Raw genomic sequence first — 15,229 nt, forward strand, 5'->3', positions numbered from 1 at the left:
AGCAGCAAATCTTGCAGCACTGGTAATGGACAGTAACCTTTTATTTATTGTAGAGGTTAATTTCCCTTGCTGAGGGTCAGTAGCTTGATTTCACTTGCTTGAATTACTGTTGATCTTCTTTAATCAGAGCAAAACCCCTTTGTAAGTAATGCCAGTCTGAAGGCAACTAACTTGATCTTCTGACCTTTGCCATCTTATTTTCATGCTATGGCTATTGACTTCTATCAGACAGCTAATGACTAGATTCTAAGTGGTATAGTGCACTCAATTATTTTATTTATGCATTTCTGAAAATTATGAGATTGTACATTATTTTATAATTCTGTTTTACTGTTTTCATACATTTATCTAAGGAACCTACTACTGCAGTATCTGGGCTTTAAATACTGATATTTTTTGTGTGTGTCAAAATAATAATCCACATGCACAAGAGTTTAAGCAGTAAAGCTCCAATGCTGATTACTCCTACTGTGGGAAAGGAGGCATCTCTGCAGCTAATGAAGTGTCAAAACAGCTACTGTCAGAGAAAACACTTTACACCTCCCCTGGTGCTTTTGTGAGGGCTACTTGTAAGAGAACGTGTTTCTGCAAGTATATGTGGCTAATTCTGTCTTAGCTGGTGATGTCTCCATCACTGACTTTCAGGTTCTAATATGCCAACAACACACATTTTCAGGCAGTGCTGGCTTTCTATTTAAAAAAATAAAGATTGAATTTTGTCAAATCCAAGTGATGACAAAGGGAGCATGAAGTATTCTGCCTCTTTGATCATCAGACCTCCAATAGCCCTGACACTACTGTTTTGCAGCAGTTAATAGCGATCAAAATTTAATTAATGTGGAGAATACGGCACCCAAAGGTTTAAGAATGTTTGTCAGCAAGTTGGTGGCAGAAACCAGAGCTCTTGATTCGGATGCTCTTTCCATAACCTAACTGAAAGTTTATTTAAAAAGCAATTGCTATTATCAGATTTTTATGCCATAAAGAAGCCCACAGGGATGAAGTGAACACCAGTATTTCTGAAAGGATGACTTCAAGGAACTGCAAAGTTATAGTCCATTCTGGTGTGAAAGGCTTTGCAGATGTATTAAAACAAACAAACAAAAAACCTCTGGAAATTCTAGGGAAATCACAGCTCTGTAAACAGACTTCCACTGAACATTTTTTGATCTGCCACCACAGCTCCATCACTCACCAATTAATTTATCTTATATTGTATGGCAGCAGTCATGGCAATATTTTGAAGTATTTAATTGGGATTTAAGCTGTTTTAATTGGAATCTGAGAGATCTGCCTTGCCAGAAGAAATCTCTCTTTGTCTTGAATAGCAAAATGTACAACTAGGCCACAGATAATTTGCAGAAATCAGTATGTAGGACAAAAAAAAAAAAAAGTCCTGTATGGAATTCTACATTTCTACCTACATATGCCTTGCAGCATTACATATTTATACGAAACACAGTGAAACAACTAATTCATTCCACAGCACAAGACAGTGATTTATTAGTCCTTCATTGTGCTGTGAGAAAATCTGGAGTGTGTTGAATTTTAGTCTTATGTAGATAGGTTCTGCAGCATCCTAGCCTTTCTGTCCAGTTCAAAGTAGCATCTGACCCTATGCAGAACATCTTCCTCTATTCATCAGACAGAGAAAAGATGGATCCCTATTCTTTAACCTTTAATTAGTACTTAGCTACATTATGCATGCTGAGGGCAAGATTAGCCGTAAATGCTTCCAGGGGCACTTAATAGTAACCTCTGCACGTAGGAAGTATGTATTTCACCCAGAGCCAGCAAGTGGAAAAATATGTAGCAGAGAGGGTGGGACAGCCTATAATTAAACTCGCTTTGCATATTAGGTGAGCAACTAAAGTAGAAATGATTACTCTCTGTCTGCAAAGCAAATCCTTAGGTTCTTGCAGGCAGAACCCCAGAGTATATGTCTTGCAATATCAAGTATATACGGCATGTGACCAGTGAAAAATAGGGTTTTTGTTATGGCAGGGTTGAGATAAACAAATAGGGGACCAGATTCTGCAAGGTGCTGAAGTCAGTTGGAATTGAGGGCATTCAGCACTTACATGAATGTACACAACAGGATGAATGGTCTTTGTGTTAGATATTTTAGGCAATCAAATTTAAGTGGTTATGCTGAGTTTGTTTTACACATTTGAAGTTGGTTTATCATTCTAATATTTTAAAGCAGTGAAGCTTTCCACTGACTAGTCAAATTAGCAGATGTAAATATGACATTTTCTTTAAAGACGATTTTAGGGAGCATGCTGATTTCATTATATTATATGGTGGGGGAAAAATGCATTTATAATCTTAAAAATCTTATCTAATACAACACACCAAACAACTAAAGCAATATGTTCTTTTGGATCTTCCTGTGTTTTGTTGTGGTTTTTTTCCATGGGTATGTCATAATTTTAAAAATCTGAACACATCATAATGGACAGACATTCACTAACTTAAACTGTGAACATTTTTTGTGAACAATACTTTCTACTTCTAGACTCCATGTCATTTAAAAGTCAACTAATAACGATGCTTAGAAATTAATTGATTTCAGGTATGCTCTAACAACCATAATCAGCTATAAATCCTTTTGCCCTATTTGCATTTACTGAATTTGCCTTAATTATATTGCTGCTTAATTATGAAGCTCAGTCTAGAAGGGAACTCTCAAGAAGCAATGATGCAGAAAGCAGAGGACAGTTTATTCCACTTCACGGATTTACAACCTTCTACTACTGCAAACCATTTGGAACAGACTCTATTTGTGAGGTCATTAACATGTAAACAGTGTCACACTGAAGACGCATGGCAATGACCTACCATGCTAATGAAAAGTGATATTGAGTTTACTAATTCAGATAAGGGTACACAGATTGCCTTTTCTCTAATGTGCCAAGGCCTGTCACAGAAATAAATGCATGGTCCTTGTTGCAATTAATTTGATTCTTGTTCTTTTAAAGCTTTACTTGTAGATTTAATTAAAGCTTTCATGCAGCACACACTTTCAGGGAGTATCTGTGTTTAATGGCTTTTTCTCCTAAATTAAAGAAACTAGTGAAGGTTATGATTCAAAGAACAACAGGCAATCATAAAATGAAAAGCTATTCTTAATACAGTCAGCATTATCTTGTTTTGACATAAGTAAATACACAGTACTGTGGGTGTTGAAGTGTACTTCTTATAATTAATGTTACATTGCAACTTCCATGGTGACATCATTTTCAACTTCTTAAGATGTTTTTTTTCCTTTTTGAATGGAAAATATTGCATGCTAAGTTTAACCTGGAGGTGAATATTGTTAAAGTCTTAGCAAAATCAATTTTTATATAAGAAAAAATGAGCAAATGAAACCAACTCACTGTTTTCTCATGAAAATAAAGAAACAATTCTGCCCTGTTTGGAGCCAGGATGAAGCCAATTTTCTTTTTACTGTTTTTTTTTTTGTTTGTTTGTTTGTTTGTTTGTTTTTCCTTCAGTGAACTCTCTTTTAAGCAGCACAGTTGCTGGAAGTAGCACACCAAGTTTTTCAGCTAGTGGACTGATAAGGCCTGAATGTTTATAGATACTGTTGAGGGACCAAGGACACTTTATTCTACTTGTTGGATGTGCTACCTTGGACACTTTTAAAGCAGAAGACTTGTACCTGCAACCCTCCCATAGGGAGGAGCAGACTAGACTTATGGCAAAACTCACCATCCATACAGTTATGTAGGACTCAGTATAAAGAAAGGGATCATGGAAGTCAAGCTCTTTTTCTTCCTCCTCTTTTGCTCATGGGCAGTGTCCAAGGAGGACTCCATTTATCCATCACTGTTGATCCCCAAGCCCGCACATTCCTGACCCTCATAACTGTCCCCTCAGCTCCCGTCCGCTCTGCTGCTCTCTCTGGCAGCTCTGGGACTTTTCAGAACTGCTCAGGAGATTCCCTGAGAGTTCCTGGGGGCAAGGGGAGGTGACAGATTTTGAAGCATACAGTAGGTAATTCCTGATGGTTTACTAACACCGTTATGTGTTTCTCTTCCTTCACTTGGTTTAAAATATCTTCCGTAATCTTAATCTGGAGGATATTAAAATGCAGGCATGACTTTTCCCCATTTGGTAAGCAGGAAGTAAAGTTCTGTTGCCAGTAAGGGTTTTATCCCATAACATACCATGAACATGGCAATGTTACCTTAATATTCTCAGTAAATATAAAGCATTCAGTATTTAATCTGATTTTGTAAATACACTCTAAACCATAAACCTAGTCCATTTGAAGTGTCCCTTCCATGGACAATTGCCAAAACAGAACCATAAAATGCAAAATACGTTCCATTATCACAGAGTAGAGGGGGAGGATAACCACACTCAACCTGCTGACCACACTCTTCTTAATGCACCCTTGGATGGCACTGGCCTTCTTGGCCACAAGGGCATTATACCTAAAGCAAAATCCAATACACATTTTTAAACAAACTAAAATCTATATACCCTACCTAAACTGTCACTTGCTACAGCCAACGTGCATGCATTATGATACTCAATCTGAACATACTGGCCAAATCCAAACCAGAGGGCCTACTTTTGGCTACTGACATAAGCATGCAGGAGGAAAACACTATCACTTTGCATTGGGAGATGCAGAGTGGCATATTTGCTCTATACCAGCTGATCTTCTGATTTCTGTACAACTGTGAAATGCACAAGTTAGTTAATGCTTTGCTTTGTCTTTCCTTCAGACCAGCCAGAGATGCCTCTGGTAACTCCAACTCATGTCTTCATGATCAGAGCAATCAGGGAATAAGACAGGAAAGAAACTAACTCTCCCTGCAGGTGAACCGAGTATAACATACATACCCCTGGACTTTTGGTTCGATGTTTCACCAGGGGATCTCAGATCCAATGCAGAAGCAGTCCTGAATTTCAGCTGCTAAAAGGAAAACTAAATGTGCTTGTTTATATTCACCAACTCAGTACTCACAGGAACAGGTAGTTCCTGGCACAAGCCCTACTAAATTCTGCTCTGCTCTAGCTATTACCTTGTTTTATCTGGATTACTGCTGCAGTCTGGTTGGCACAGGCACTAACAGAATTATGCAAGATGTTTCTGACAGTCCTGCAGATTTATTTCTGTAGCATACACTAAAAGCTACAGTTTAATAATACTACTAATAATAGCAGTAACAATAAAACATTTCTTGCACACTTGTAAATGAAATAGAGCCATGATTCTAATAACTGTAAGTCTTGTAAAAGATTTTCTTTTGTACCACGGTGTCTGGTACTGATGAAATGCCAGGCTTTGCTAGATTTGTAAGCACAGTCCATTCTGCTGTTTCCTTGCTTAATTAGCTTTTGTGAGGCTCAATTTCACAGCAATCTTCCTAGCTACATTTTGCATTTGGGCTACTGACCTGAAATTAGGAAGGATCCTGATTAGATAGAATCCTTGCACAGACTCTTATGTATGGCGGCAGAGGGCCAGAGTGACCAGGAGTGGCAGAAGAAAGCAACTGAGGCATGGTTCTTTATTCTCTCATGTCAGAGATAGGTAATTCATTGCAGGAAAACATGTAACAGAAAGAAAATCTGGAAATGAATGATGCTTTTGGACAGCTAGACACTGGAAAGCAAATGGCCACTGTTCTTCCCTCCAGGGATGTGGCAGCCTACACTTTAAGGGAGCTCCAGGAATAAAATAGAATAAGAATAGGACACATAAGAAAGGAAATGAAAAGAAGAAGGGAAAGGAGCCAAGATGGCAACATTTTCATTGTGAAATTAAGAGTGAACACTGACAGATGCTACCTTGAGGTGGATTTTCATTAACCTGACCATAACCCCTACAGACAGGCTCAACAAAAGCATTTCAGCTGATGCCTCTCCCATGGGATTCAGGGGTCAGAGAAGAGATTACAGATAAGAAGCTCAAACAAAAATATAATCTGTCAATAGAAGTTCTTGCAATACTAATGACTACAACACCTCAGTGCCCTGTGCTGGCATCACTCAGTAGACACAAACATCTCACTACAGTTGTTCATATCTGTATCATAAAAGAGATTAAGACTGTGGTTTACTGGTACAAAGACTTCTGCAGCTGGATTCATCATATGATTTCTTCTACTAATTTTTCTTCAAGCGTTTTTCTGCTACTTGTCCTCCTTGGCTCCAGGAGAGACAAAATGCAACATTCACCTTATTCCCTTTAGTCCCACCTTTTGCAGTCATTTTCTGTTGATCAGTATTTCATTAAACCATTTTGAAAACTAACACTTCAATCTTTTAGAAAAATACAGATCTTTAGCAACACAAGTTATCAAGTGAGTTTTTGTATTAATATGCAGTCTAGTTTCTTTACTGTTAACACATTTACAGTCACATAAAATATAATGGCAGGTCTGGGGTTTAGAGCAAATAATTTTCCAGTGTCATTACCCCTCTTGAACAACACTGAAATAAGGAAAAACTTTCCTTTCTACTGGATATCTAATTTGAAAGAATCTGAAGTCAGTGCTGAGCTATCTATGTGTACAGAAATACAATTTCAGAGTAAAAAATACATGAATCACAGGTTTTTTCTTGACAGAAGTCTTAAACAAAGTGAATGAATCACCTTATAACCTCTTTGAAAGTCTAATTCAACAGTGATGGTAGATTATGGCAAAACCTCAGTGCCTCGAATGACTACTGTTGACAGTAAGCATGACTGATTTAGGAATCAATTTTTTTAGGAAGCTACAAACAGTATCAACAAACTAATTTAGGAATTAATTCAATCCACAACTTTACAGATAGAACAGTCAACCCTGGTAAACTGGTAACATTAGCTGAACAAGACACAACGTGGAACAACATGACAGATACTGAAATACTGAGGTAACTTCTTTAATACACATTTCTGTCCCTATCCTATCAGTTTAGAAAACCAAGACTAAGCTTTTATTCAAGATGAAAGAACCAAGACATCTCTAAACTGCACAAGAATTTATTTTTCCTGCAGTTACATTGTTTCCCACACTAAATGCCTAGTACCTTGAAAAAACACGGAATCTAAGCTGAAAACTTCCCATTGAGGGACAGAAATATCTACAAACCACAGCTTGTACTGCTTGACATTGAGGGAGCAAGGACACTAACTGAGTGTGATTGTGTGATAAGCACAGTAATCCATCACTTCTGATACTTCACCTCACTCATTCTCTAGTACCCACTTATTTTGAGAAAACAAAACTTGCAGCATATTACACATGGTTTCTCACTCAACACATCGGCCTAAAACAGTTTTGAAAAGTCTGGGTAACTTCAGAAATGACTATGGGTTTCCTATGCTTAGGTATTGGAAAAGGAACTTGGTGTGAGTATCTAGACATGCTCAGGAAAGATGAACTAAAGCAGTGCTATTCCTCCGCATGAATGATCTGATCTCTGCTGCACCTTAAGAAAGGTATTTCATATAGTCAGATCACTGCCCTGGGGAACTCACAAACTTCAGAAAGAACAAAAATAAAATAAAATAAAATAAAATAAAATAAAATAAAATAAAATAAAATAAAATAAAATAAAATAAAATAAAACAAAACAAAACAAAATAAATTTACTTACTGGTAGTCTGAGTGTCAAGGATTATTTACAATTTTTTTACAGAGAAATGGGAATGTAAGCCTTGGCTATAAAATGATACAATCAGAGCCGAAAAATCAGAAGATACAAGGAATCAGTACAAGAAATACTGACTTCAGATAGATTTTTTAAAAAGATGTGCTGTATTTTAACTCAAAGTACATTTCTAGTTCTGAGTTTGCTTAGCATCTCCACATGAAAGCTAGATGTCATACCTCTGTACTCAAAGCATCTGGCACACAGCCCACTAATGTATTTTTCAGCAATGGAGATTTAGTAAAACAGACGGAACAAAATTCCTGGGTCTAGCTCAATCATGTAAGTCTAGCTTACAAGACAATTACAGAAATCCATGTTTATTTTGGGCTACGTGACTCTGTGATACAAGTCTATGTATCTAGGCATAGTTAAAGATTCAGAGGACATCAGAGGCTTAGTCTAACAGATCAAACACATCAACCAGTTCAAAGACATTCAAGTTTTTCTGTTCAGTGCTCTCCTCCACCTGTAAGATGCAAACTGATGAACTTATTCCAGTTTCAGGGATAGGTGCAGTTTACAGTACAGGACTGTTTCTAACCTCTCTCACTTTTTTCAAATTACTACAGAAGTTTAAAACGTGATGACTACACATTTCCTGGAATTATCCAGAAACCACTGTTAATGAGTTTCAACACCACTGATTTTTTGGAAATTTTATTACTCTGATTATTAGGGTCATTTTGCAAATCTGCCAACCCTATACTCTCTGTCATAGGTACTAGGTCAATCGCAATGGGACTGGGGAATTGAGCCACAAATTAAGCTTCTGTAGACAGCTCCAGAAGCCAGCATTGAAAATTTGTTAGCAAAGCATGAGACACTAAACTGAAAACAGACTCCCAGGCTCCTCAGCTCATCTGATACACAATAAAAGTGTACTTCAATTGGTCTTCAAACTATCAAATTCTCATGTTTTCATTCAAGTTTATATGAAAATGATGAATGTTTGTAAAATTAATCTTCTTGTAGGAGGGATTTTCTCCTCTGAGTCATATACAAAGTACCAAGCACTAGGACTTCTAGTCCTATACAGTCCATTTTAGTAATGTTACAAATTTGATTAGGTTTCTGGATTGAGATTTTCATACAGAGGACGTACTTGTGAAGCACCTTTGTCCTAAGTCACCTAAATCTGACAATATCAGATTTCAGCTCACTAAGATCTCAACATGATTACTATTTTCTTAGAATACTAGGCAATAATGGTCTCCTATTCCCCTACTACACCTTTCACAAGTTGAAATGACTTGTGAAAAGGCACAAGAATAGATTAACACTATGCAACTAACTGCTGTGCAGTAATTAATTTCAATCATAACCATAATGTCCCATTTTGATATCAAGTTCAAACTGAGGGACAACATAAAAAGCTAACTTCATATCTTTGTATTTTAATTGGGTGTGCATCATACTCATAGCAATGTAATAAAGCTTTTTCTTGAAAGCAGCTTGTCACAGCTAAAATCTATATCTATCTGCCCCAGAATCTGAGGTAAATTGAATTCCCCAAACTCTGTATTAGGTGCCAGGGTCTCAAGTAAACTCTGATAGTCCAAGCATTCATTTTGTTTGTCTGCTGCTTGAATTTGCATGGATCTAGTTATGTTAGCTTCTCACTCATAATTAAAGACCTCCAGGGGCAAAACCTTTATCAAAAAAGGAAAATCTCAGATATAAAAGTTAATGGCCATGGGACAACACAGTAGTTCTCGTTGTTACCTGAACAACAAGCTTAACTAGTTCATTTAACCACAGTTACACAGTAAACTACTAACATACTGTCGCAGGGGTTTTGCCCATCAGAAAACTTCAGGAGAAAGCAGAGCCATGCCAGCACCAGCTGCCATGCTGAGAACACCAGTCATTACAAGTGTCACTAACAACACTGTCTCCATTCTTCTTTTTTCCCACCTGGAACTGACTGCAGAAGACCTGATGCAGAGTTAATGAGCACTGTTAAATTTGCTCTAATCTTAAGAACAAAAGAACTCATACAGAACCAACTATGGCCAGACAAAAAAAACCAAAACAAACCTGCTGCCTGACTGAGGTGAAAGGTAAAAAATACATCAGCTCACAGGAAAGAAAGAGTGGGAGGAAAAGCACTGGCAGAGGCGCTTAAGCCCATTAACAAGAAGTATAATGCTCAATAGCAATGCTCAACTTCTTTTTCTGTAATGTCTCTTGACTGGCTAACTAGTAAACACAAGATAAAATGTAAATAATTCTCTGCCAAATATGCACAGCTGCAGGTCCACCTCTGATGAGTCATCAGCAGCCCTAGGCATCTGCCAATTTTTTCGGTTTTCATTTTAATTTGGGATGGATCTAGAAGTGGCAGAGATTGCAGTCTAGTAGGCAGAAGGAGCCTACAGCTCATAAGGGAAGCAGCACACAAGACAATAATAACTATTTCAGTGCATAGATGCTCGCTTGGATGTCACACTTGCATTTACAATGACTAATCAGTAAATCTGAATATGATACTCAGCATAGAAGTGGCAAATTAGCAATGGCAGAGTACTTCAAATTATGTTTCTCAAAATATAGAACATTTTGTAATCCATACAAACTTTCTTGGCTAAAAATAAAACTGGAATGAATTCTTCATTAATCTAAGATTTCCACCACTTTCAGTGAAATTGCACAGTGCGTAAACAGGTGGAGAATTTGGTCCAAAGTCTCTCCTCCTACTGGGGGCTGATCTTGTCTGCTTCTTTCAGGCCTCTTACTTCCCTTCTTTCACCAGACAGGAAGCAAAAAAAAAAAAGCATAGACAGAACTACACCATTTCATTTGGAAGTGTTAACATACCCAAACTATAAATTTATTGAATTTGTGTCACATTAACAAAAAGACAAGTCTTTTCTTGAAGCCACTGTGAGAGTATTCCACATAATCAAGAGGAAGCCCTATTCCATCCACTATTAATAGTCTCTTTTTTCACAAAACTGAGGACAAAACCTGATTGCAAAATGGGGGAAAAACTTGTTTGCAAAATCTACAGTAACAATTCAATTCACGCATTTTCCATTGTGAGTGGAAAGGGAGAAAAATAGATATAATCCGATTTCTTTGAATAATGAAACAGTGTTTCATTTACAGTTCCATTGTTTCAATTTTGTTTTTTTGACTTAGCCATGAGACATGAATCATATTAAAATATTAATTTCAATATATTTACTTATATTGACAATACACTACATGGCAACAACACACTATATGACTTAATACATTATACTCTTTCGACATTTTAAAAACAGTATTTAAATGGTCACACACTGAGGTTTTTTTAAGGCCTATGTCATTGAAAATATGGTCTTTTCCTCTTACAAACAGAAACAAATTTTGAAATACTGTATCTGTGGAAGAGATGTTTTTTTTCCTGACCTTCAGATTAATACAGTGCTTTTAAAAACAGTTTTAAACATTTGCACTACATATGAAGAGTCAAATGATGCAGTATAAAATCTGAATTACCAAGTAAATGAGTAGTTTAAATACATTCAGAACTCTTAAAGAATTTCAACTAAGAGGATTAAATTTTAGTTGCTTTTATTAATTTGAAATGTGGTTCTGCTTACCAAGTTTTCAAGTTGGAAAACATTTGCTAATTTTACCATTAATTCTATAATGCTTGATGCTTTTTCAAAATATCAACTGAAAAAATATTTACTTTAAAAGTTTGAAGAGCAACTTAAGAGGAACAAAAGAAAATTCATAGTGTTTTTAAATTAAAATATTACTGAAATGTATTCAAGAGCACGCTATTACAATATATACCTGAAAACTAATACTCCAGTAGGTCTCATGCAAGCAATATCCCATTTTCTGTAACTTTATAAAAATAACTCCTGGTTTCCCCATGAGTTTTTAACTGGAGCTTTAAAGAAGCCAGATACCTACTGGACAGCTAATTTTTGCTTCTGGTCAACAAGATAAAACAAGCTTAAATGCATCTCATTTCACATCTAAAGCCAGATCCCAAATATTTTGCTAATCCAAATTTTGTCATGTACTCCTTGTACTTGGAAAGTGAGAAAAGGTGAACAGCTTCAGAAAGGGAGTTACTACATTCACAGAAAAACCCTTCTCATTCATCACCTGCTGACAGCGGGGAACAAAACTAAGACTTTGGGTAAATAAAGTATCATATAATGGTATTACTTAGGGCTGCATCAAAATGAAAAGTTATTACTTACTGAAAGTTATACTTCATCTTGCCCTCATTTTCAAGTGCTGTTTCCTTTAAAGTCCACTCCAGCAATTGTAACTCATGTCATTTGTGTATGATCATTATTCATAAAAAAGTAGTAATATGTACACAACAGCAAATGGAAATGCTTGATGTCTAACCAATGCTATATTTTCAACAGAACAAATTAGGAAGAAACCACTAAAAATTATAAAAATAGTTAGGCACAAATTTCTCATAGACATGGTAGTGATATTTATGCCTACTAGGTTTCAACTAAGAAAATTTGTTACATAAAGATATTCAAAGGACTCTAATGCACAGTATGAGGCATACATAACTGTTATAAAGCTAAATATTTAACTACATTATTGACCATGTTGTTTTTATATTGGTAAAACTTCCACAAAGTTTGTGTTTATACAGGAACTTTCAATACTAGCATTCACGACTTATGCATGGAATAACATGGCAGAAAGTGTGTCTCTGATGACAAAGAATTTACTTACAGGTAATAAGTGTAGGAGTGATAGCTTCTTCTGCCATGATGGTGGAAGGATTAGGCAGTGGTGGAAAGGATTAAATGGAAGGAAAGAAAAGCCAAATATTAATGTATGAAAAATCAAGATGAAACTGAGACCAGACCTGGTGACACAAATGAAAGGTAGCAAGAATGCATATCATGCAACGTGTCTGGAACAGACAGATGACATAGCTATTCTCCATAAAATTTTAAGCAGTAAAATACATAACACATCTCCAACTGTTAAATCAAACCACCTTAAAGTACACCTACTATTTAAGTAATGGTAGATGTTTAATATGTATCTATCTCTGTGTATACTACACACAAACAAACACTCCCAAATACAGTTATAAAACACCTCTGATTACGCCTCAGCTGCATTAGGAATAAGGATATGGAATTTCTAACATGGTGGTGTAAGTTTAACAATGCAGAACTTCAGAATTTGTATTAAGTAGCTTCTCTTCCTGATGGAGTGCTGTAGAATTTTTGGATATCGCTTTGTTCACTTAAAGAAATCCGTTCTGTAATTGACATGTCTACAACTTGTTTCCAGAGGGGAAACACCAATGGCCACAGCTTTTTAAAAGGCATTCTTTGCCTTTAAAACATGTGTGTTCTGAAGGAAAAACCAGTTCTTGCCATGCAAATAAAAAGGCTATTCTTGCTGGCTAAAATTATTTTGGTGGTATTTCCTCATGTGGCAGAGGAAAAGCTAAGAACCGATCCTGTATCTCTGTTATTTCTGCCCAAGTGAATGTCGCAAAGAATGAGTTGGAGACCAAGCACCACTATCTTGAGAAACACGGACCCAGTCAGTCTTTCCTGCATCACCTCTTGCACAGCTAGATCCTTCAACCAGTCGTGCTCTTAATGAGTGCAAAGTATAGAAGCCCTCCAGCTACTCTCTTATGCTTTACATCTCTCCCTCCCTCAGTAGCAAGCTCACTACAAGCAGGACTGCAACAATCCAAAAGTGGCAAGTCCCATCCTAAATTAATTCCATGATTAAAAAGAGGCTGGAGATCTTAAAACATCTCTGACCATAATGTCAAGTAGCATTCACATGTTGGTAAGATAAAAGACTGAAAGGAACATGTACGCATTTGTGATTTTTACAGCACATACATACAGCCCTTTGACTACAGAGGAAACATATAAACAGGCTTTGCAAAGGACTGTAACTAACATTAAGTTGCCTCCAGCTACATGCTTCAGGCATCCCTTTGAAAACGAGGCTTTCATCAAATTTTCTCTCTCATCTTCTTTGTATGAAGATACCGTTAGAAATATTTCCCAGTTTTTACTCCCATTTTTCTGATGCAAACAGTATTGTTCAAATACAAGAGGCCAGATACTGAATATTTAATCACGTGGCACATCTGCAAAAATGCTTACTTATTAAAGTTGAGTTTAAAAATAAATCTAAAAATAGAGTAAAGGGAAAGCTGCAAAACAGTTATACTCTTCTTCCACCAGCACACATCCCATTGCCTTCAGTAACAAGCACGGGATCAGATCCTGTCAAAGCAGATCAACTTACCTGCTTTATTAGCAAGGGGTTGTTTTCTGGCTCAGTCCTACTTATATCTCTTTCTGTCCTTTTCAGAATTACTCATTCTCTCACTTTCATTTAGAATCTCATGATACTGCTAACCGTTTCTTGCCATATGTTGCCAGGACAGAGATTTAATGTAATTATTTCAAATGTTCTCATACTTCTAAAAGATGTATAATAATTTGAGAGAGAACAATAAATACAATTAATCAGTGAAGCGCTGCTGGTACTTATATGCAGAATTCTGTCAAATATGTTACAATGATAGATTATTTCTTATGAAAAAAATGCTGAAAATCCAGGATCTGTAATTTGTGTAAATGTTCCATTAAAAGAAAAATTGAAAGTCTCAAGTTCCAGTTATTTTTATGTTCTTACAGTTGTGAGATTTTCCACATAGAAGTCCTTGAAAAAGAACACTATGTTTTTTGACTCTGAAGAATACTAGACACTGAAAAAAATGGATAAAAAGAATAAATATAAAACCTACAGAAACAGCAAGTTTTAGACTTGCAAGTCCTCAGGCCACATGTAAAAGCACCATTCATAATTGAAAAGACTAAGCTTTTTTAAGAAGATGTTCCATTTTACTTCCTACATAATGAATACAAACTAACTCCCTTTCTATGTATGAGAAGTCTTTTTCTGTTAAAGAGAGTGACCCAAAGATTTTGGCCAAACTTGGCCAAATTTTCCGTGCATGGCTCTTCAGTCACTTTGCACTAGAGAGGTTGTTTTATGTCAATAAACTGTTTCTGTATATAGTGAGAAGGTAAAGCACTTTTATATCTTTCAGGACTGAAGAGATGAATAAATCCGATAAATATCACTTACAGAATAAGGCCTTACTATTAAAACATCAAAAACAAAGCAGCTGGCTGCAGGAGGGTTGTCACACTAGAAGGGAAAACTTATGGCACTGTGTAATTACCACAGTGACTTCTTTCATTGTCTCTTTTGTAGCTGGCCGAGGCGGGAAAAGAAGGTTCAGGGGTAGCACTAGGAGAAGACTGGAATTTTCCTTAAGCCCTATTATCTCTAATTTCTATCCTAACTGCTTGAATTGTTGGCAAATGTGCATAGTTTACCAGCCTGATTTGCTATCAGGGAATAGAGACTAAGGCATTCTCAGCCCAGCTCCACTGAGTGCAAAAGCCTTTCTCATCCACCATCAAGAAGCCAAGTCTCTGACTTAAACAGATGCCACAATTACATATCTTAGAAACTACTGGAAGGCTCAGGCATAGAGACAACTGGAAACAGAAACTAAGGATTGGCAAAAGAA

General features: G+C 36.5%; 1 protein-coding gene across 7 annotated transcripts in view; it reads right to left on the reverse strand.

The window, feature by feature from the left end:
* Positions 1-15,229, reverse strand: part of PTPRM (protein tyrosine phosphatase receptor type M) — a 469,539-nt gene that overhangs the window by 136,079 nt on the left and 318,231 nt on the right. For 2 of the 7 annotated variants that reach the window (XM_051611047.1, XM_051611044.1), the window contains one exon: positions 12,370-12,399. The exons of the other annotated variants lie outside the window; for them this stretch is intronic. In XM_051611047.1, coding sequence (XP_051467007.1) covers positions 12,370-12,399 — 30 coding nt within the window. The remainder of the gene's footprint in view (positions 1-12,369; positions 12,400-15,229) is intronic. 7 annotated transcript variants of the gene reach the window in all.

Source organism: Apus apus, chromosome 2, assembly GCF_020740795.1.
Source record: "Apus apus isolate bApuApu2 chromosome 2, bApuApu2.pri.cur, whole genome shotgun sequence".
NCBI classification, from domain to species: Eukaryota; Metazoa; Chordata; class Aves; order Apodiformes; family Apodidae; genus Apus; species Apus apus.